Source organism: Sinocyclocheilus rhinocerous, unplaced genomic scaffold, assembly GCF_001515625.1.
Source record: "Sinocyclocheilus rhinocerous isolate Xijiao unplaced genomic scaffold, SAMN03320098_v1.1 scaffold2213, whole genome shotgun sequence".
Lineage (NCBI taxonomy): Eukaryota > Metazoa > Chordata > Actinopteri > Cypriniformes > Cyprinidae > Sinocyclocheilus > Sinocyclocheilus rhinocerous.
The window spans coordinates 168660-189656 of record NW_015634046.1 but is presented as its reverse complement, the minus strand read 5'-3'; the positions used below and the strand labels follow the sequence as shown (position 1 = coordinate 189656).

The 20997-nt window shown below is 32.9% G+C and overlaps 1 protein-coding gene across 1 annotated transcript in view; it reads right to left on the bottom strand.

Annotated features, from left to right (window-relative positions):
* Positions 1 to 20997, bottom strand: part of eif2ak4 (eukaryotic translation initiation factor 2 alpha kinase 4) — a 61396-nt gene that overhangs the window by 16975 nt on the left and 23424 nt on the right. Inside the window, exons 11-26 of the mRNA XM_016559233.1 lie at positions 20334 to 20761; positions 20191 to 20254; positions 19400 to 19474; positions 19197 to 19319; positions 18117 to 18221; positions 17806 to 17869; positions 17455 to 17534; positions 16438 to 16539; positions 15963 to 16013; positions 15307 to 15543; positions 13363 to 13438; positions 7685 to 7806; positions 7077 to 7126; positions 5943 to 6111; positions 2523 to 2639; positions 463 to 528 (exon numbers count right to left, since the gene is read on the bottom strand). Of these exons, the coding sequence (XP_016414719.1) occupies positions 463 to 528; positions 2523 to 2639; positions 5943 to 6111; positions 7077 to 7126; positions 7685 to 7806; positions 13363 to 13438; positions 15307 to 15543; positions 15963 to 16013; positions 16438 to 16539; positions 17455 to 17534; positions 17806 to 17869; positions 18117 to 18221; positions 19197 to 19319; positions 19400 to 19474; positions 20191 to 20254; positions 20334 to 20761 (1929 nt within the window). The remainder of the gene's footprint in view (positions 1 to 462; positions 529 to 2522; positions 2640 to 5942; positions 6112 to 7076; positions 7127 to 7684; positions 7807 to 13362; positions 13439 to 15306; positions 15544 to 15962; positions 16014 to 16437; positions 16540 to 17454; positions 17535 to 17805; positions 17870 to 18116; positions 18222 to 19196; positions 19320 to 19399; positions 19475 to 20190; positions 20255 to 20333; positions 20762 to 20997) is intronic.

The following is a 20997-nucleotide window of genomic DNA, read 5'->3' as shown; positions in this document are numbered from 1 at the left end:
TACACACATATATATATATATATACACACACACACACACACACACACATATATATATATATACACACACACACACACATATATATATATACACACACACATATATATATATATATATACACACACAAGTATTCTTAATGCATTCATTGTGCTTGGAATGCACATTACAATGCATCTTATTAATAACTGCAACAACAGTTATAATGCCTTATTATACTTATCTATTCATTGTTACACCTTTAGAAAGTGTAATGCATTAAAACACGACAAACAACCAATTTCAGATGTAAAAAGGATTCTGAAGTTATTAAAGTGCGTTTGCATTATGAATAGCATTATAACACATTACACACAAAGGTTTCACGTGATACCCAACACTTTTGTGCATTAACAGAGAAAGGTTTCCAGCTGTGGAGGATCAGAGTCGAGAGAATCGTGCTCTGGCTCTGAATAAGTGACTTACGCTGTTGTTGGACAAGGACAGGTTACAGAATTTGGCTTCCACTTCGCGCTTCGTCAGTTTCTCACTCTGCGTGTGAAGGAGAAAGAGAGAGACAGAAATATATTCCAGGTTACGCAAGAGCAGAATGAACCCGCTGAACCTGAACACTGCCGCTTAAATTGTTGTTGTTTTTCCCCAAAAAATATAAAAAGTTTTTTGTTGAATTTAATTGCAATTTTGTTTTTGTTTTTCCGAGCAAAAAATAAATATCATACATTTTCCCCTGATTTACAGAAGACACTAAAACGTCATTCAGTGTAACATTCTTGTCAGGCATATTTACAACAAAAATCAATTTATGACACATTAAAAGACTAATTACTTTCACCCCAAATACTAATTAGTTGTAATTTTACATTTTTAAAATTTGCCACTATGCAAGGTTTTGCCCATTTGGTCAGTAAGAATTTTTTACTCATTTAAAACCCAATAAAATTTTCAAATTTAATATATGCTCTCTTATACCTTTTATATATTTTAATATGTACACGTCAGAATAAGCATGTCGTTTGAATTTTTGCATAAATATTGTGTTACACTGAATGACAATGTAACATTGTTTCAACCAAATTGTAACATTTTATTCTCCAAAAACTTATTTGAAACCTTAAAAGTAGACACTTTACTTACATTTAATGTGACATAAAATCACTTTTGTAAATTTCTTTTGATGCGGACATTTGCATTGTATTGAAAACATGATCATTTCCACCATCTCTCTGACTCTTATTGTTTAGTTTTGTGCCTTTTATTTCCACATGTTTTCTGTGCATCGTTTACATTAATTATCTACAGTGCAATTAGACACATCTGTAAAACTGCTTTCACAGAAACGGCAGTTTTCCACCAAAACAACAGCTCAAGGGTTCAATGCTTGCAAGTTAAGAAATGAAGACTTAAGCAGTGAAAAGATAATAATATAATGTGCTGAGATTTATATGCAATTGAAGTCAAGCATGCAAAACATGCATTTGGATTATTTATACAGCGCATTTCCCACATGCTTTATAATACAAGCTGAATTACACTATAATTTGAGTGTTTTACATTTTTATTTTTCATTCCTGTTCTGAATGCTGTTAAATGTAAAGGACTTGTTGTGGAGAGACAGGAACTAAAATACATGGTGTTTATAATGTTTGCAATTGTTTCATTTTATTTACCAGTATTCTGCATTATTTATGAAAGTAATAATAAAATGTTTAAATAAAGTGTTATGTTTTTCAGAAAATATGGTATATGAAATGATTAAAATCAGAATAATGTAGAATTAAAATAAATATTTTTTTAAATAAAAATAAAACACTAATTAAAAAAAAATCATAATAATGTAAAATTAAAATATGCAAATAATTTCAACTTTGTAAACTTTGTAAAACTGAATATAATAAAAAAAATTAAAATTGCAATAAATAATTTAATGGGTTTTTTTCTCTCAACGATGCAATTTTGACCCTATACAACTTATTTTCCAATAAATATATATTAAAATATATATTTTTAAATAAAATAAAATAAAAAAATATTAATTTATTATTTTACAGTACAGTTGTATTATGACAATAATACTGAAATAGTATTACCGTAATATGGTAATGTTCTGGAATTACTGTCTTAAGGACAATGATATAATAATGATAATAATAATTTATAGTTATAATCACAATATTCTAATTGTTTGCCTCCCTAAAAACACCAGTGTGAATGTAATATATATGTTATCATTGGTGTTTGCCATATTGTATTGTATTGATGTGGTGTATTTATGTGTACTGATGCGAGAGTGAGATGCAAGCCGATTTTTGGAGGAAATTATAAAAATAAAAGTGGAAATTAAGAAACTGAATTGAAGTAATGGAGTGAGACACTATCGCAACTAAAGAGACATCCGAGTACGCTTTAAAGTCCAGGTCAAGTAAATGCAAAGACAGCTCAAAAGCTCATAATTTCGCTCTCAACATGCACCAGATTTGACTTTAAATTGCTATAATGTTATATTAATATGAATTGATATTAATCACCATGGCGTCACACAGTATGTTGGAGGCCTGAGTGAGTTTGTCTTCTGGGACGCCGCTGTGCATCAGAACGGCCTTCAGCAGACTCGTGTGGTTCAGGTGGATGGTGTAGTTTCTGTCCTGAAACAAACACGGATCATCAGACATCCAGAACGTTATTCATTTGAACATAGACGTGAAGTGCACTATTCAAACTTGTTTAAATGTTATAATTCATGAACGCTTTTGAATACAGAACTAAGGTCTCTTTCTAAAGCAGACAATCAGCAGATTATTGCAGAAGTGAAATCATTAAAAAAAAAACGAAAGCATAAAAAAAGTGATAGAAGTTTAAATTTACTGTAAAGAAAATGTACAATACTATTTTTATTATTTTTTAGATAAAATAAATATTTTAAAAATAGTTTTTAATCCTAAATTGCTATAAAATTAAAGCCATATGTCTAAACAAGTTGTGTTCCGAATTTGAAGTTGATATTAAAAAAAAATTATGTTCCTGTGCAATTTTGTTTAGGCGTTATACCAAAAACAGCCACCGGGTGACACTCAAACGCCATTTTTTGGATGCATTTTTCTGTCACAAATGTTTACATTTCTCTCTCAATATTACTTCTATCACAAAATGAGACTCAGACCTTTCCAACGATATGTATATTGTCAAGATTATAAAGAGTTTTTATTCTAAAAGACCGTAATACTACATTTTGTAAAATGACTCCTCCCACTAAGAGGGAGCAGACTGCTAAAATATTTAAAGTACCATTTCCATGGTAATGCAATGTCCGATTTCAAAATGGTTTTCGCAGCATGAATTTTGAGGTTTTAAGCTTTCAAGTGATATATAATTTATGATAATTACTAAAACATGTGATAGGGAAAATGGAAACGAAAAATTATTTTTGTGACAAAGGTCAGAACTCCTGTTATGATGTATATGTTTTGAGGTGCACTCTTGTCATAAATCAATCTATTACTGTTCCTACATCATTTTTAACAACAAACAGTGGTAAAATATCTATTTAGGAGTCTTAGACCTTCCCAACGATATATAGTTTGTCTTGATTAGATTAGGATTTAATGGTAATATATTGAAGTAAACTTAGGTGTCCTGTTGGCGGGAAGGTGACACAAATTTTACGATTCGATTCGATTCTCATTCACAAGCTTGCGATTCGATTCAGTATCGATTGTTTTGGATATATATCAGACATGCAAAATTTTCTAAACTAATGCTGTAAAATATATATGAGAGTCAGTTGGTACTACATTATAATATTGAAGGTTAAAACTGACGGATTTTTTTAGGCTATACAACTGCTTAAATTACACTTAATGAAGTTTTTATAATAAAAGATACAATAACATAATAATATTTACATTTAGCTTTTTATCCAAAGCGACTTACAAATGAGGACAATGGAAGCAATCAAAATCAACAAAAGAGCAATGATATACAAGTGCTATAACAAGTCTCAGTTAGCTTAACGCAGTACACGTAGCAAGGGTTTTTTATTATATAATAAATAAAAAAGAAAACAGATATAACAGAAAAAGAATAGATCAAGCTAGTGTTAGAGGCCTTTTTTGCTTTTGCTAATTGTATAATAAATAAAATGAAAACATAGATAGAACACAAAAAGATTAGAGAAGCTAGTGTTGTTTTGTTTTTTTAAGAAAACAAGCAGTTAGTAAACGAATAGAGTGCAAGTCTAAAAGGGGCAAGATTTTTTTTTAAAGAATAGAATTAGAATAGAGAGTGCTAGAGTTAGATTTCTACTTTTTTATTTCTACTTCAATTCGTGTTTAAAAAATATATATAATCATTTAAATGGTGGCTGTCATAAAAAATATAAATTAAACATTGAATAACAGTAAAAAATATAATGAATATATTATATGGTGCATATATTTAGCAAAATGCTTTTCTCCACAGTTTATTTTTCTGACTAAAGAGTTTATGGTCACCGAATATGTTTTTTCTGAGGTAAATGTGACGTTAGGTGACATATTGTTTACAAGCCGTTATATTGAGGTCTTTGCACGGCTGAAACACCGATTGAGCGATTACACGAGAGAGGATACGGATTGTAAAGTTGTACTCTTTCTTTTAGCTTACCTCCGGATGTTCATTCATGTTTATTTTGTGCTATAACTAGTAATAAAGTGGAGGAGATGATCAGTTCACTGAGGCGCTACAGCGATCCGTCACTCCACATAAAAAAGCATTTATTGTTTGAATACTGCAATACAATGCACAGAATTTGAAATTTGAGACTTTGTTTCATATTAAAAGTAACAAAGCACAAAGCTTATAGCGATTTATTGGATGGGAGGTGCGCTACAATTAGGGTTGGGTATCGAGAACCGGTTCCATTTTAGAACCGGTTCCAAATTTCCAATAATCGGGTATTCAATAAGACATGTGCATTTCGATTCCGCTTAACGATTCCCGCGTTCGCATTTTAATGTGATTTTAAACTATTTAAGTGCAGGAAGGGAAAGAACTTGCACTGTTTGCGTACAGCGCACACATCTGAAGCGCGAGCACAGAGAACAGTGGTCCCGATGCAGGTTCCCGACCTGTGTCCGTTCTCGAACTGTTCCGTGCATTTCCACAAAGGTTGTTCCGGGCCAGAACTGACTTCTCTTTCACATTTATCGACCAGTATGCACGAAATACGTCAGTATATCATCATAAACAGCCGTTTTTTTTGTCTCAAGTGAACGTAAACAGATGAAAAAGAAAACGCATGTGTAACAGTATTTTTAGATCTGTGTGTGTTCGGTGTTAAAGAGACAGCCGTCTAATAAACGTGCTGCCTATCATTAATGTTAATCAAAGAACAAAAGAAAATCATTAACTGACTGAATATCTTTCGTAAATTTAATGAGGATTAATCAATATTTTATAAGAAATATAAGAAAACTATAGTGTTTTTAACGTGTTTCAAAAAGGCGGGGCATAGAGGAGAAACAATAATGTACAGTATGTGGAAAATAATGCGTTTTTTTTTTACTTTAAACCGCATAAACACATTTCATTACACCAAATACACAAAATAATGTTCTTTTTAGCAGCATCATATGACCCCTTTAATGTTTGAAATTTATATTAGTCTAGTTGTTTTTTTTCTGTGGTATTTTTTTGATAACACCATAGACATAAAACAGAATAAATATTTGACTTAAAATTTGTTTAATGGATTTTTTTATCTTATTGGAATCGGAATTAGGAATCGATAAAATTCAAACAATACCCAACCCTAGCTACAATGTTCCGTTTATTAACTGAAAACAGGCTAGACTAATCCATTCTTGGGATTTAAGAATCGATATCGTCTCGTAAAAATGAGAATGGATTAAAATCGAGATATCAATATTTTTACCCAGCCCTAATAATGACGTGGTGAAGTGGTGTGGTACCTGCAGCGCGCTGAACTCCTGTACGACCTCAGAGACGGTGTAAATGGCCTCGGCGTCCGGCAGCAGACTGTTGCTGATGGGAATCACGATGTCAAAGGCACACTCCAGCAGCTCTCTGGGATGAGCTCGATCCAGCTTCCTCTGCCTGTAGACGCGCTCGATACTGTATCTGCAGAAACAAACACATCACGTCAGGACAGCAGTATACATGCAGTGGACTAGTCATTACAGATGAAGCTTCATGTGCATTACTGGTTAAAAGTTATTCATGTTTCTCTTCTGCTCACCAGGGCTGCATTTATTTGATAAAGATACAGTAAAAATAATGAAATATTTTTACAATTTAAAACAGCTGTTTTCTATGTGAATATCTGTTAAAGTGTAATTTATTTCTGTGATGCGCAGCTGAATTTTCAGCATCATTACTCCAGTCTTCAGTGTCACATGATCTTCAGAAATCATTCTAATATGCTGATTTGCTGCTCGAGAAACATTTCTGATTATTATCAATGTTGAAAACAGTCCAATATTTTTGTGGAAACTGTGATGCATTTTATTTTTCAGGATGCACAGATGAAGTTCAAAAGAACAGCATTTATTTGAAATAGAAATCTTCTGTGTCATTATAAATGTCTTTACTGTCACTTTTGATCAATTTAATGCATCCTTGAGGAATAAAAGTATTAATTTCTTTAAAAAAAGTATCACGGTTTCCACAGAAATATTGTGCAGCACAACTGCTTCCAACATTGATAATAATCAGAAATGTTTCTCGAGCAGCAAATCAGCATATTAGACTGATTTCTGAAGATCATGTGACACTGAAGACTGGAGGAATGATGCTGAAAATTCAGCTGCGCATCACAGAAATAAATTACAGTTTAACAGATATTCACATAGAAAACAGCTGTTTTAAATTGTAATAATATTTCACAGTTTTTACTGTATTTTCGATCAAATAAATGCAGGCTTGGTGCGCCGAAGAGACTTCTTTCATACACTTTTGATCAATAGCATATATTATAATGAGTCGACTACGTACTATACACAAAAAACAGGCCAAAATATGGGAACTACAGAAGTTTTTGTTCGGGGTATGAAATGTTTGAAAATAATGCACTAACTACAAGGTACCTTTTGAGATGTGAAATGTTGTTTCTGGCCACAAATCTGGCAAACGCCAGCTGAAGAGAGACAATAAGACAAAACACACAATTTAGACCATATGTGTGTCCCTGGAGCACAAAAGCAGTCATAAGCAGCACAGGTATATTTGTAGCAATAGCCAACAACAATACATTGTATGGGTCAAAATTATACATTTCTCTTTTATGCCAAAAATCATTAGGATATTAAGTAAAGATCATGTTCCATGAAGATATTTAGTAAATTTCCTACCGTAAATATATCAAAACTTAATTTTTGATTAGTAATATGCATTGCTAAGAACTTCATTTGAACAACTTTAAAGATGATTTTCTCAATATTTTGATTTTTTTGCACCCTCAGATTCCAGATTTTCAAATAGTTGTATCTCGGCCAAATATTGTCCTATCCTAACAAACCATACATCAATGGAAAGATTATTTATTCAGCTTCAGATGATGCATAAATCTCAATTTTAAAAAATTGACCCTTATGACTGGTTTTGTGCTCCAGGGTCACATTTATGCATATTATGCATGCATGTCTTCTTATTCTGACTGGTTCATTAGTTTGGCACGAGTAATGATTCATCTCACCCTCAGATCGTACGGCAGAGAGACCAGCATGCCGCTGTGATCCATAAAACAGGCCGTCTCACATCCTTCATACAGACGTCTGTTCCTGGGCAAGAGCAGCGGCATCTGCAGCCGAACCGCACCTGAGACACAGACAGATATGAACATCACGACACAGAAAATAACAACATGAGTTCCAGTGTTTCCCCTGCCATTATATTAGGGGCCTGCCCCCCCAACGGCACCCCCCGCCCCCCTTGAAGGTCAAGTTAATTTTATTTAATTGTATTTTCTCTATAGCGCCAGATCACAACAGAAGTCATTTAAAATTACCTTTCCTATAGAACAGGTCTATACCTTGTTCTTTTATTAAACAAACTAAATAGCCTTATTATGTTATTTATCATATTTGCACGACGGCATGTCATTTCGGTCTCTACGTTATGGTCGCGCTCTCTGTATCACGCACAGCGGAGTTCCGCCCCGATGCGCGCACACACACACACACACACACTCTCTCACGCACACACACACACACACACTCTCTCACGCACACACACACACACACACTCTCTCACGCACACACACACACACACACTCTCTCACGCACACACACACACACACACTCTCTCACGCACACACACACACACACACTCTCTCACGCACACACACACACACACACTCTCTCACGCACACACACACACACACACTCTCTCACGCACACACACACACACACACTCTCTCACGCACACACACACACACACACTCTCTCACGCACACACACACACACACACTCTCTCACGCACACACACACACACACACTCTCTCACGCACACACACACACACACACTCTCTCACGCACACACACACACACACACTCTCTCACGCACACACACACACACACACTCTCTCACGCACACACACACACACACACTCTCTCACGCACACACACACACACACACTCTCTCACGCACACACACACACACACACTCTCTCACGCACACACACACACACACACTCTCTCACGCACACACACACACACACACTCTCTCACGCACACACACACACACACACTCTCTCACGCACACACACACACACACACTCTCTCTCTCTCACACACACACACACACACACACACTAGTATTTGAAAATATTAAGCCGCAAAACGCCTATTTAAATATGAATTCTGTGTGTCTCTGTGTTAATGAACGCCGCAGACGAGCGGTTTTGTTTACTACTCGTACTGAAGCGCGCGTAACGCTTGCGGTGATATTAGCGTCTGTCGTCTCACTAATGAGGACATAAATACATGAACAACATCTCCAGAACTGCTCTACTACTACTACTACTAAAATTAAAACCTTATTTTTAAGGAATAATCATACAATATTTATTCAGTGTTTTAATTGTAATATTAAATCCCTTTTAGTTTTCAAAAAATAAAATGTGTTTAATTTTCATTAATTAAAAGATAACTTAAATTACTGTTTTATGCCTTAAAAATGTAAATACACAACACAGAATTTCTGAGGAAAAATCATTTGGCTATTGTAATAATAAATGAAACTAGTTTTTATGCTTTCAAATAATTAGACATGTTAAAACACAGAATTTGGTAACAATAAAACATAAGGTTGGAAAAAATAAAACATTTCATAGGGCCCTAAACATGTAATTTTTATTAAACTTTTAATAAATTGATGTTAAATTGTTTAAGTTTCATGATTTTAATTAATTAGACATGCTTTTTGATTCATAAAATTTAATTTAACCATTAAATAAGAGAAAACGCAAAATGTTTGACCTCTCTCTCTTCACCGTTCCCAGATCTCAGACCTTAGACACAGTTTCTGAAGTAAAGAGTAAAGAAAATACTGTATAAACTTAGCCACCATGTTAAGACTTAACTAGTTTGACCAACTAGCAGCTGCCAAGAGAAAATCATTCTTACTTTTCCAATACAAATCAATACAAAAAAGATCAATCTACCTTTTCATAACTGAATTTAAAAAGTTATAACCAGTCTAGAAAAAAAAAAAATTAGATGACTAACTTTAAGCAAATCTCATGGGTGACCTATTTTGATCTCAAAAAAGTGAGTTGCATCGATTCATGAAAAAAGATATTCATTTATCATTTGATTCACTACTCAATAGGGTTCCCAGAAGAATAAATTGCGTAGCTTAGTATCTAATTACTTTTGCTAAATTTAACCAGAGTAGTTGAGTAACTAACAACATGATTCGTTTTAGCAAACTGGTTAATTTGGAAAGTAGATTACAGTGAACCAGTTCACAGATTCATTTTTATTCATTACTCAGCAGTGTTCCCAGAAAAGTATATACTTTAAAGCAAAGTATTTAACTACTTTTGCAAAATAACTAACATGATTCAGTTTCCTAAATTGGATCATACAGAATCAAGGGTCTTAAAATACTGATTCACAGATTCATTTGATTCACTCAATAGTTTGCTCAATAGTCCATTTATTGACAGCCAAATATTTTAGTTAAAAACAGCTGTTCATTTTTATTTGTTTATTTTTGTGTGTGTGTAAATGTGTTTAGGTTTCATAATGTCATCCTCAATGAAATCCACGTATAAATCCATAATATTTCTTAAACTCTTTCTATCTTTCACTGCATCTACAAGCACATGTGTGACCCTGGAGCACAAAAACAGTCATAAGGGTACATTTTTTTAAATTGAGATTTATACATCATCTGAAAGCTGAATAAATAGCTTTCCATTGATGTGTGGTTTGTTAGGATAGGACAATATTTGGCTGAGATACAACTATTTGAAAATCTGGAATCTGAGGGTGCAAAAAAATCTAAATATTGAGAAAATCATCTTTAAAGTTGTTCAAATGAAGTTCTTAGCAATGCATATTACTAATCAAAAAGTAAGTTCTGATATATTTACGGTAGGAAATTTACAAAATATCTTCATGGAACATGATCTTTACTTAATATCCTAATGATTTTTGGCATAAAAGAAAAATGTATAATTTTGACCCATACAATGTATTGTTGGCTATTGCTACAAATATACCCCAGTGACTTAACACTGCTTTTGTGCTGCAGGGTCACAGATATTGTTTCTTTAAATAACACCAGTGTCGTTTCTTGTAACACAGCAAACTATTTTTCCCAACAGGCTAGTTTAACTACTTTAAATTAACAGTAGCTTGGCAAGATTAGGTTTTAAAGTCTTTTCCAGTGTTTACAGCCATACATTGTTGCACAATCAAAAACAAACAAAACATGCTGCAAATACAGGATATTAGAGAGCATTTCTTCACTTCCCTTCAGCTCCACAATACACCGGCTTTATAATTCACCATAAACACAAACAATACCAGACATGTTTTCCTCAGACATTTATTGTGCTCATAAACACACAACGGCAGCATTTCATCCCCTTTGACCCCTGAGCGACAGCATTAATCCTGACAATAACACTCTTAATAAAATACTTCTGAGATTATAATGCAAAATTAAATTATTAAACTAAAATAAAAAATAATAAAATAAATAAACAGGACGACTGACTGTGAGATGGAGGTCTATTAGAATGCATAAAATTCTATGAGCATAAAATTCAAAATTTGAGCACAAAAATATATTTATATCATATGATATTGTTCAGCAATATTATATGATTTATTTTTATAATTTATAATTCATTATATGAATTATTTTAAGCTTTAAACTATGATATTGTTCAGCAATATCACACCAGCAGGAGAGCGGTTTTCCCAAATATCTGCACCATCGATTTATACAACAGTTCAATAAACTAGTTCATATTGTGTTATATTTTAGACACAATATTGTCTGTTTTGATCCATTTCATAAATGAAAATAGTTCCAATCAAAAATCCTTGCTTCGTTTCTGAATGAAACCGTTTGAAGGATTTTTTTTATTTTTTAAATAATTTTATATTTCAATATTTGATTACACTTTATTTTGATAGTCCACTTTAGACATTCTAATAACTATTAAGTGACTTGTCAACTAATTCTCATTAATTCGCAACTAACGTGTACTAATTCTCAGAGTGGACTGTTAGGTTAGGGTTAGTAGAATAAGTTAACATATACTTGTGTTAGAAGATATTAAGCAGACAGTCTATTAATACTCTAATGACTGCTAGTTGACATGTAGTTGCAAAGTTACTTACTGTTAGTAGAATGTCTATAGTGTTACCCAATATTTATTTTTAAACACATTAATAGCCATTTATTATCATTAGTTATGCATTAATTCTTTCTAAAGCTATTTTTTGCTACGTCTATTCAATGCTTTTCTCATTTAACACAATAATGACTTTGATCTTTTAGTAGCTAATTTCTCAGCCAAAATTGATCAATGTCCACATTGTGTAATTAATTAGATTAAAATTTTAATCCCTTGAGAGCTCTATAATAAACACCATTGCACTAAATGCAAATTTCTGTCTGTCTGTTGTGTTATATTTTATCATTGTTATTTATGTTTCAATCGTTGTTTTGTTATTATTATCATTTGGATTTATTTTTATAATTTTCCTGAGTGTACATTTTTGTGTTTGTGTTATGATGTGTGGGAAATACGACTTCAAAATAAAAATGTTCAATGACAAAAAACAAATGCACATTTCTGCTCTTTGCAGATACAAGTGTGTTTATTCTCAACTTTCTTCTCGAAATTTAGCGAGTTTTTTCTCGCAATTTAACGACTTTTTTCTCGTAATTTAACGAGTTTTTTCTCGAAACATACGTTTATTCTCGAAATTTAGCGAGTTTTTTCTCGCAATTTAACGACTTTTTTCTCGTAATTTAATGAGTTTATTCTCAACATTTTATCTCGACTTTTTTTCGCAATTTAACAACTTTTTTCTCGTAATTTAACGAGTTTTTTCTCGAAACATACGTTTATCGTAATTTAATGAGTTTATTCTCAACATTTTATCTCGACTTTTTCTCGCAATTTAACCACTTTTTTCTCGTAATTTAACGAGTTTTTTCTCGAAACATACGTTTATTCTCTAAATTTAATGAGTTTAATCTCAACATTTTATCTCGACTTATTTCTTGAAATTTAACGATTTTTTTCTCGAAATTTAACGACTTTAATCTCGAGATGGTTTTATTTTTTTTATTATTGCTTGGCCCTAATCCTCTTCCGTAGAAATGTTTCATTTTTAAATGTATTTATTTTTATTTATTCCAAACATCTCTGATGCCTTTTTTATTTTTTACATTTTAAAATTTGAAATATTTTAAATGTTTAATTTTTACATTTATTTATTTTTATTTATTCCAAACATCTCTGATGCCTTTTTTATTTTTTACATTTTAAAATTTGAAATATTTTAAATGTTTAATTTTTACATTTATTTATTTTTATTTATTCCAAACATCTCTGATGCCTTTTTTATTTTTTACATTTAAAAATTTGAAATATTTTAAATGTTTAATTTTTACATTTATTTATTTATTTTTATTTAATCCAAACATCTCTGATGCCTTTTTTATTTTTTACATTTTTACATTTAAAATGCAGGCTGCTTTATAAGATGTTTTATTGCTTTTATGTCTTCCAACATCCCATTTTTAATGTAAATCGTAACTCCTGCTCCAGCATCGGCTGGCGAAGCAGAGGAACAGGAAGTATGAGAGCGGAAACACGACCCAGAATGCTGTGCGTCTCACCGTGTCGTCTGAAGATCCTGGTGACCGTCTCGTACACGTACTGCTGGACTTTAGCAGTGTTGAAATGAAAACTGCCCTGCAGACAAACACAGGAAACACAGAGTCACTGATGGAGCTGATAAATAACAGCACAGCGCCTCCTGCTGGTGTGGACACTGCAAAAAATTATTCTCTTAGTATTTTTGTATAAATATCTAAACATTCTTGAATCAAGATACATTTACTTGACAAGTGAAGTGATTTAAGATATTAAGTCTTGTTTTCTAAAAAAAAATAAAATAATAATTGCTCCTTAAAACAAGCAAAAATATCTGCCAATGGGGTAAGAATAATAATCTTAATTCAAAGGCTAAACAAGATTATTTTTCTCGCCCCATTGGCAGATATTTTTGCTTGTTTTAAGGAAAAACTAACAGATTAACTAATAGATTATTTCTGATTCAGTGTTAGTTTAGTTTCACTGAGATTCTATTTTAGTTTTTATTTATATTTAGATTTTTTTTTGTATTTTCCATTTTCATTTTAATTTTAGTTGAAGTTTTAATAATTTATGCTTTTGTCATTTATTCGTTTGTTTTTGTTTTTAAGTATGTATATATAGTTTTTTAATTTTTATTTCAGTTTTAGTTTTAGTTATTTTAGTACATCAAGTTAAACTAAATGAAAATGAGAAATGTTGCATTGGCAACTAGCTAAAATAAAATAGAATTATTTTAATTGTGAAAACCATACTTAAATTATTAAATTTTTTTAGAAAGAAATTAAATAAATTGAAGACCTTTTTTTAAATATTCTAAAAGTTTTAAATTTAAAGTAGAAATTTTGAGCTTTAAGATATTTTAATTAATGCATTTCCTCTCTTAATTAATGTTGTTCATTTATAATTCATCAGTGACTTTATTCTAAAGAAATAAATCAATCAATCTTTAGGGGTGTAACAATGCACTTATGTTTGTTAAGATTCGATTTATGTATGATTTATGTATGTTGTGATTTGTTTCGATACATGATACTTTAACAAAGTCAAAATAGAGTTGAAAGGGTATGTTTTAATTATTACTTCTAATGCATAAAATAAACAATTAACTAAAAGAAGTGAATCGACCAGAACAGAAATATTCAGGATTCTGCTTAGCTAAAAATACAATTCTGTTGCAAAATACAATTTTAAAGTGTTAAATCTTATACTTAATGTATTTTATTTTTAATTTATTAATAATAATGAATATTACTAATTAAAATAGCTAACATGGAAGCTCAAGTGTGTACCATATTTAATGCGCTCTTTTTATGTGTTGATCATTGTTTATAAGCGAATAAAAGCCTAAATTAAATCTAAAATTAATTAATAAAATAAAAAATACAGAATTATGTTTGACAAATATGCTTGCATTGTTTCCCTGACTAAAAAACATTTTAAAAGTTTTAAATGTTATATTTTATTAAATAATGTATATATATATTTTCATTTAATGATAATAATTAATAAACATGGAAGCTCAAATGCTACCGTATTTGATGTGCTCTTTGTGTGTGTTGATCATTGTTTATATGGGATTAAAAGGCTAAACTAAATCTAAAATTAATTATTAAATTAAAAAATAACAGATCGTAGGAAAGTGCTACTTGCCGATTCTTTTTCACAAATGAAAAAATAAGTCTAAACTTTCATGTTGGGCTGAACTATACACGATAGATATGGTCATCATCCATTATACAAATTGCTGCATTTTTGTATTGTGATACATTGTGACACGACTATCATTCATTAAAATTTGCTCTTAAATGACTTTTCTTTTGCAGTGACATCACGTAGGCCCTCAAATTCTATTGGATGATATAAAACCAGCAGGACACAGTACAAAAGTCTTGATCGCTGGTAATGTAAATGTGCATTTTATCCGTTCTGTGAGTCCTGGAGAGTGTTTTGAGCTCTTCTTCTACCTTGTGAATGTCGATGTCGTAAGTGAAGTCCATGACGGGCGAGATGTTCTGGGAGAAGAGCTGGTTGACCATGGTGCGGTAGGCTTTGCCGCTGACGTTAGCCATTGTGTGCTGCAGCACCTCGTGCAGCTCGGACTCCTCCATCTGCGGCGGAGGAAGCAGATCGCTCTTCAGAAGCTCCACCGCCGTCGGTCGCAGCGCCGGATCGTGAGTCAACAGCCAGCTGATCACCTTCCTCTGTCAAAGAGAACACATGTGTGACTCTGGAGCACAAAAGCAGTGTTAAGTCGCTGGGGTATATTTGTAGCAATAGCCAACAATACATTGTATGGGTCAAAATTATACATTTCTCTTTTATGCCAAAAATCATTAGGATATTAAGTAAAGATCATGTTCCATGAAGATATTTTGTAAGTTTCCTACCGTAAATATATCAAAACTTAATTTTTGATTAGTAATATGCATTGCTAAGAACTTCATTTGGACAACTTTAAAGATGATTTTCTCAATATTTAGATTTTTTTTACACCCTCAGATTCCAGATTTTCAAATATTGTCCTATCCTAACAAACCATACATCAATGGAAAGCTTATTTATTCATGATGTATTATGGTTTTGTGGTCCAGGGTCTCATATATGGATGTTTCAAACTTACCTGCATTTCACTCTCATTCTCGTTAAAGTCTTCAGGGAAATTAATCGACTCCTGCAGGACAAACAGAGATGCGTTAGGAACGAGTGATAAGACGACATTTGCAAAAAAAACATTTGTTTGTTTTTTTAGATCACAGTGGCACTGCATGGAAAACGTATATACTACCAATCAAAAGTATGGAATAATTTAAATGTTATCAATATTTTTGAAAGAAGTCTCTTCTGCTCACCGAGGCTGCATTTACTTGATTAAAAATACAGTAAAAACAGTGAAATATTTTTACAATTTAAAACACCCGTTTTCTATGTGAATATCTGTTAAACTGTAATTTATTTCTGTGATGCGCAGCTGTATTTTCAGCATCATTACTCCAGTCTTCAGTGTCACATGATCTTCAGAAATCATTCTAATATGCTGATTTGCTGAATGAATGTGTTTGTAACAGATGTGTGCTTTGGTGTTTGATGGGACTCACTTTCCTGAGCTGGCTGAGCACAAAGATGCGTTCAGACGCTGTGCTCATGGGTCTGTAAGACATCTCGAACAAGATGATGCCCAGACTGAACAGATCCACCTTCTACAGACACACAGACACCAGGCTTATTACGGTTAACTAAAACTAAAGCCATTTAAAAATGTTCCTTACTTGAAATAAAATGTAACAAATAAAATAGCATATTAAAAAAAATTACATTCTATTTCAGCTAGTTGCCAAGGCAACATTTTTCTCTTTCATTTAAACTTGATGTTCTAAAATAATTCAAACTAAAACCAATAAAAAATAAATTAAAAACTACATAGACATGTGTGACCCTGCAGCACAAAACCAGTCTTAAAGGAACACTCCACTATTTTTGAAAATATGCTCTTTTTCCAACTCCCCTAGAGTTAAACAGTTGAGTTTTACCGTTTTCGAATCCATTCAGCTGATCTAAATATATCAAAACTTAATTTTTGATTAGTAATATGCATTGCTAAGAACTTCATTTGAACAACTTTAAAGATGATTTTCTCAATATTTAGATTTTTTTTGCACCCTCAGATTCCAGATTTTCAAATAGTTGTATCTCGGTCAAATATTGTCCTATCCTAACAAACCATACATCAATGGAAAGATTATTTATTTATAATAAATATATGTATAAATCTCAATTTCAAATTGACCCTTATGACTGGTTTTGTGGTCTAGGGTCACATATAAAGATTAAAAAGCAGTGGTCCAAAAATCGATCCCTGAGGAACCCCACATTCAGCTTTCAGATGATGCGTAAATCTCAATTTCGAAAAATTGCCACTTATGACTGGTTTTGTGCTCCAGGGTCACATTTATTTAAAAAAAGTAATAAAAATGACAAAAATACACAACTAAAATTGTAACAAACTAAAATGAAAACAGAAAATGTTACAAAAATAACACTGAAACACACAAACACCATCATTATACACAGAAAGTGAGTAAAACACAGCAGTCTGGATGAAGGTTGCTTAATACCTGGTTATAAGTGGCTTTAGTGTTTCCTTGAACCTCTGGACCGACATAAAGAGCCGTACCAACCATACCAGTCATGTTATCTGTGAAATCAAGTTTAATAAACAAACAAATATGAGCACGGCAAAAAAAGAAAAATGTTTTTTTAGTTTATTGTGTAACCAAAATACCAATAACAACTGGGGGGGAAAAATAGATAAATAAAAAACAAAAAACGTTATGCATAATGCAGGACTTTTAATTATAAACAAGCCCGAAATACACTGGGACTCTTATTTTGACATGCCTATGCTTTACTATTGCTAACATGAGAGAGAAAAACATCTGGTCAGAGTAATTGATCAGGGTTTTCACCTGTTGGATCTGGTTTTGGGTCAAACCCTGAGTTGCTTTCCTCCACCTCTAGTTTACCTGCAGCCTGAAACACGGCATATTAAACCAAATTACCAAACAGCATTATGAAATAGACAAATTAAGTCTGCCAATCAGAGATAATTCTCATTAATTTCATGAATAATGCATTTTCTGAGCATGCATTTGTCCAGTGCTCATATAAAGGATCAAAACTGCTTCTGTGTCAATCTACGGCACACATACAGTTATTTATCAACACATGCATGCAATGCTCTCGTGTGCATAAAACATGCATAAAGCACATGCAGTACCACATTAGCAGGATGATCCGTCGCCAGGCCGAAGTCTCCGATCTTCACGTGATCCTGAGAATCCAGGAAGATATTGACAGGCTTCAGGTCTCTGTGGATCATTCCCTGTTAAGAGAGACATTATACCACAGTCATTTCTCATAAGCTGATAACTTTTTATTTATGCAGCCCTTTCGATTCAAAATTAAGTGAAGAAGAAAGGAACAAAGGGTAAAAATAAATACATTTTAAAAAAAATCATAATTTAAAAAAAAAAAAAAATGTAAAAGGTATGAAAGATATTTGGACTAACTAATACAAATATTCAAACCTTTACATTTTAAAAAAAAAAAAAAAAAAAAAAAAAAAAAAAAGTATCAGATTTTTGGAATAAACAGAAAAAAATAGTTTTATAATGTAAAAATTTCAAACATTTTAAATGTAAAAATGTAAAAAAATAAAACTGGCATCAGAGATGTTTGGAATAAATAAAAATTAATTAATTAATTTAACAATTAAACATTTCACATATTTCAAATTTAAAAATGTAAAAAATAAAAAAGGCATCCGAGATCTTTGAAATAAATAATAATAAAAAAATTTTTTTTATTAAATTAAACATTTCAAATACTTCAAATTTAAAAATGTAAAAAATAAGAAAGGCATCAGATATGTTTGGAATAAATAAATAAAAAAATGTAAACATTTGATTAAAAAATTTAAAATTTTCAAACATTTTAAATTTAAAAATGTAAAAAATAAAAAAGGGCATCAGAGATGTTTGGAATAAATAAATAAATTTTAAAATTAAACATTTCAAATATTTCAAATTTAAAAATGTAAAAAATTTAAAAAGGCATCCGAGATCTTTGAAATAAATAAAAAAAAAAATTTAAACATTTGATTAAAAAATTTTAAAAATTCCAAACATTTTAAATTTTAAAATGTAAAAACTAAAAAGGCATCAGAGATGTTTGGAATAAATAAAACTAACAATAAATAAATGAAATTTAATTTAATAATTAAAAATCTAAAACATCTAAAATTTAAAAATAGCTAGAAATGCTTTAATTTTCCACATGTTTTCCAGAGTCAGTTCACCTGCTCGTGGATGTAGGACAGACCGTCCAGAATCTCCCTGAAGAGCCTCCAGAGGCGACTGACGTCTTGATACAAGCCCTGATCGATCGTGTCTCTCAACGTGCTTTTTTCACAGTATTCCATCTGAACAGACAGAAGAGACACTTAAACACGATTGAGCTGCAGCACAGCCTCGCACTGAGCCTCAGTGTTCATGAACGCACCTGTATGTACAGGTAATGCGCGATCAGCAGCGGCTTCTCCGAGTCGGAGCTCTCCAGCGGATCTGCTGCTTTCTCCTGCAGAGAAACAACATGAACTCTGCTGTTCACAAGGCAATATCATCCCATACTTATGTGATTTAGAAACTACATCTAATAATGACGGTTTCATTAGTCATATTTCCAGATGAAAAATCAAAAAGAAAAGACAAATCAGTGCGTCTCAAATCTTTTGAGGAGCGTTTGTTTCCAGAAGCTTTACTTTCACTGTTCCTCAGCGGAGGAATGATCTTCACAAGCCTCCAGAACATCTCACATCTTCTGAGGAGCCTTTATTTCTTCAGCTCTCAATCACTGCATTATATGTTTGGATCATTTCAATCTCATCTTACTGAGACATATTACTGGAGATATAGAGCGACCACTGATATTAAGATCTGCTGTACTGTTATAAAGATCTCATTGATTTGCATTACAAGCATCAGAATTTCATCATAGCATCTGCAGCAAATTCATATTTTTGTCTCTGAATAAAACGGAGCGTTTTTTTCCCTAAACATAATTTAGGGATTCCAGATATTTAGATTCTCAGATTCCAGATATTTAAATAGTTGTATCTCGGCCAAATATTGTCCTATCATAACAAACCATACATCAATGGAAAGCTTGTTTATTCAGCTTTCAGATGATGTATACATCTCAATTTCGAAAAATTGACACTTAAGACATAATTAATATAAAGTGGGACAGAGATTTTGTTTTACTTAATAATATGTAATTTAAGAACTGCAGACCTGCAGCACACTGGCGTCTCCGTTGTCGAAGATGATGTCGCTCTCCGAGTCGCTGTCAGGAGGGCTGTGTGGAAACACAGAAGCAGGTCAGAGATGCACACTTCATCATCATCACAGACAGCGTCTCGACAGCAGAAGCTCACAGGAAGGAGGGACAGAAGACATCCTCCTCTTCATCATCATCCTCCTCGTCGTCGGTGGAGTCTGCAGCGCTGCATTTAGCGCTGGACGATCTCTCCAGAGACGTGCTCCACTCCACTGAGCTGGCGAGGGCCGGCGGAGGAGCGTCGTCCTCGATGTTGTCCATCAGTCCCAGCTCGTTTCGCTCCGGAGCCGCGGGTCGCTGCGGTCGCTCGGGGCTGCTGACGGTCTCGGAGCTGTCGCTGGGTACAGCTCCGGTCGCCGGCGTCTCGTGCCGCTCGATCCAGGCGTTATAATAACGCACGATGTTCTCGTGGTTGAGTCGTGACAGCAGCGTCACCTCGCCTTTGATCCGCCGGAACTGTTTGCTAGCCGGGTTCACCTGGATCCGCTTGACCGCGTAATAACAGCCATCCAGCTTATTCTGAACCTGAACGGGACAAACACAGACACATGAAGAACTAGAGGAGCAGAACAGAGAACTATGAGCTAGGGCTGTCAAAATTGCTGAAAAAAAACTTATATTCAAATTCATAATGCATAATTTGAGTTAGGGTGACGAAAAGCTTTTGGCTTCTCTCCTGAGGCCACAAGAGGGCGCGTAAGCTTTCTGACACAGTCACACTCTCACATCACATCTCAGTAATGGAGGCAGCATCGTGTGGC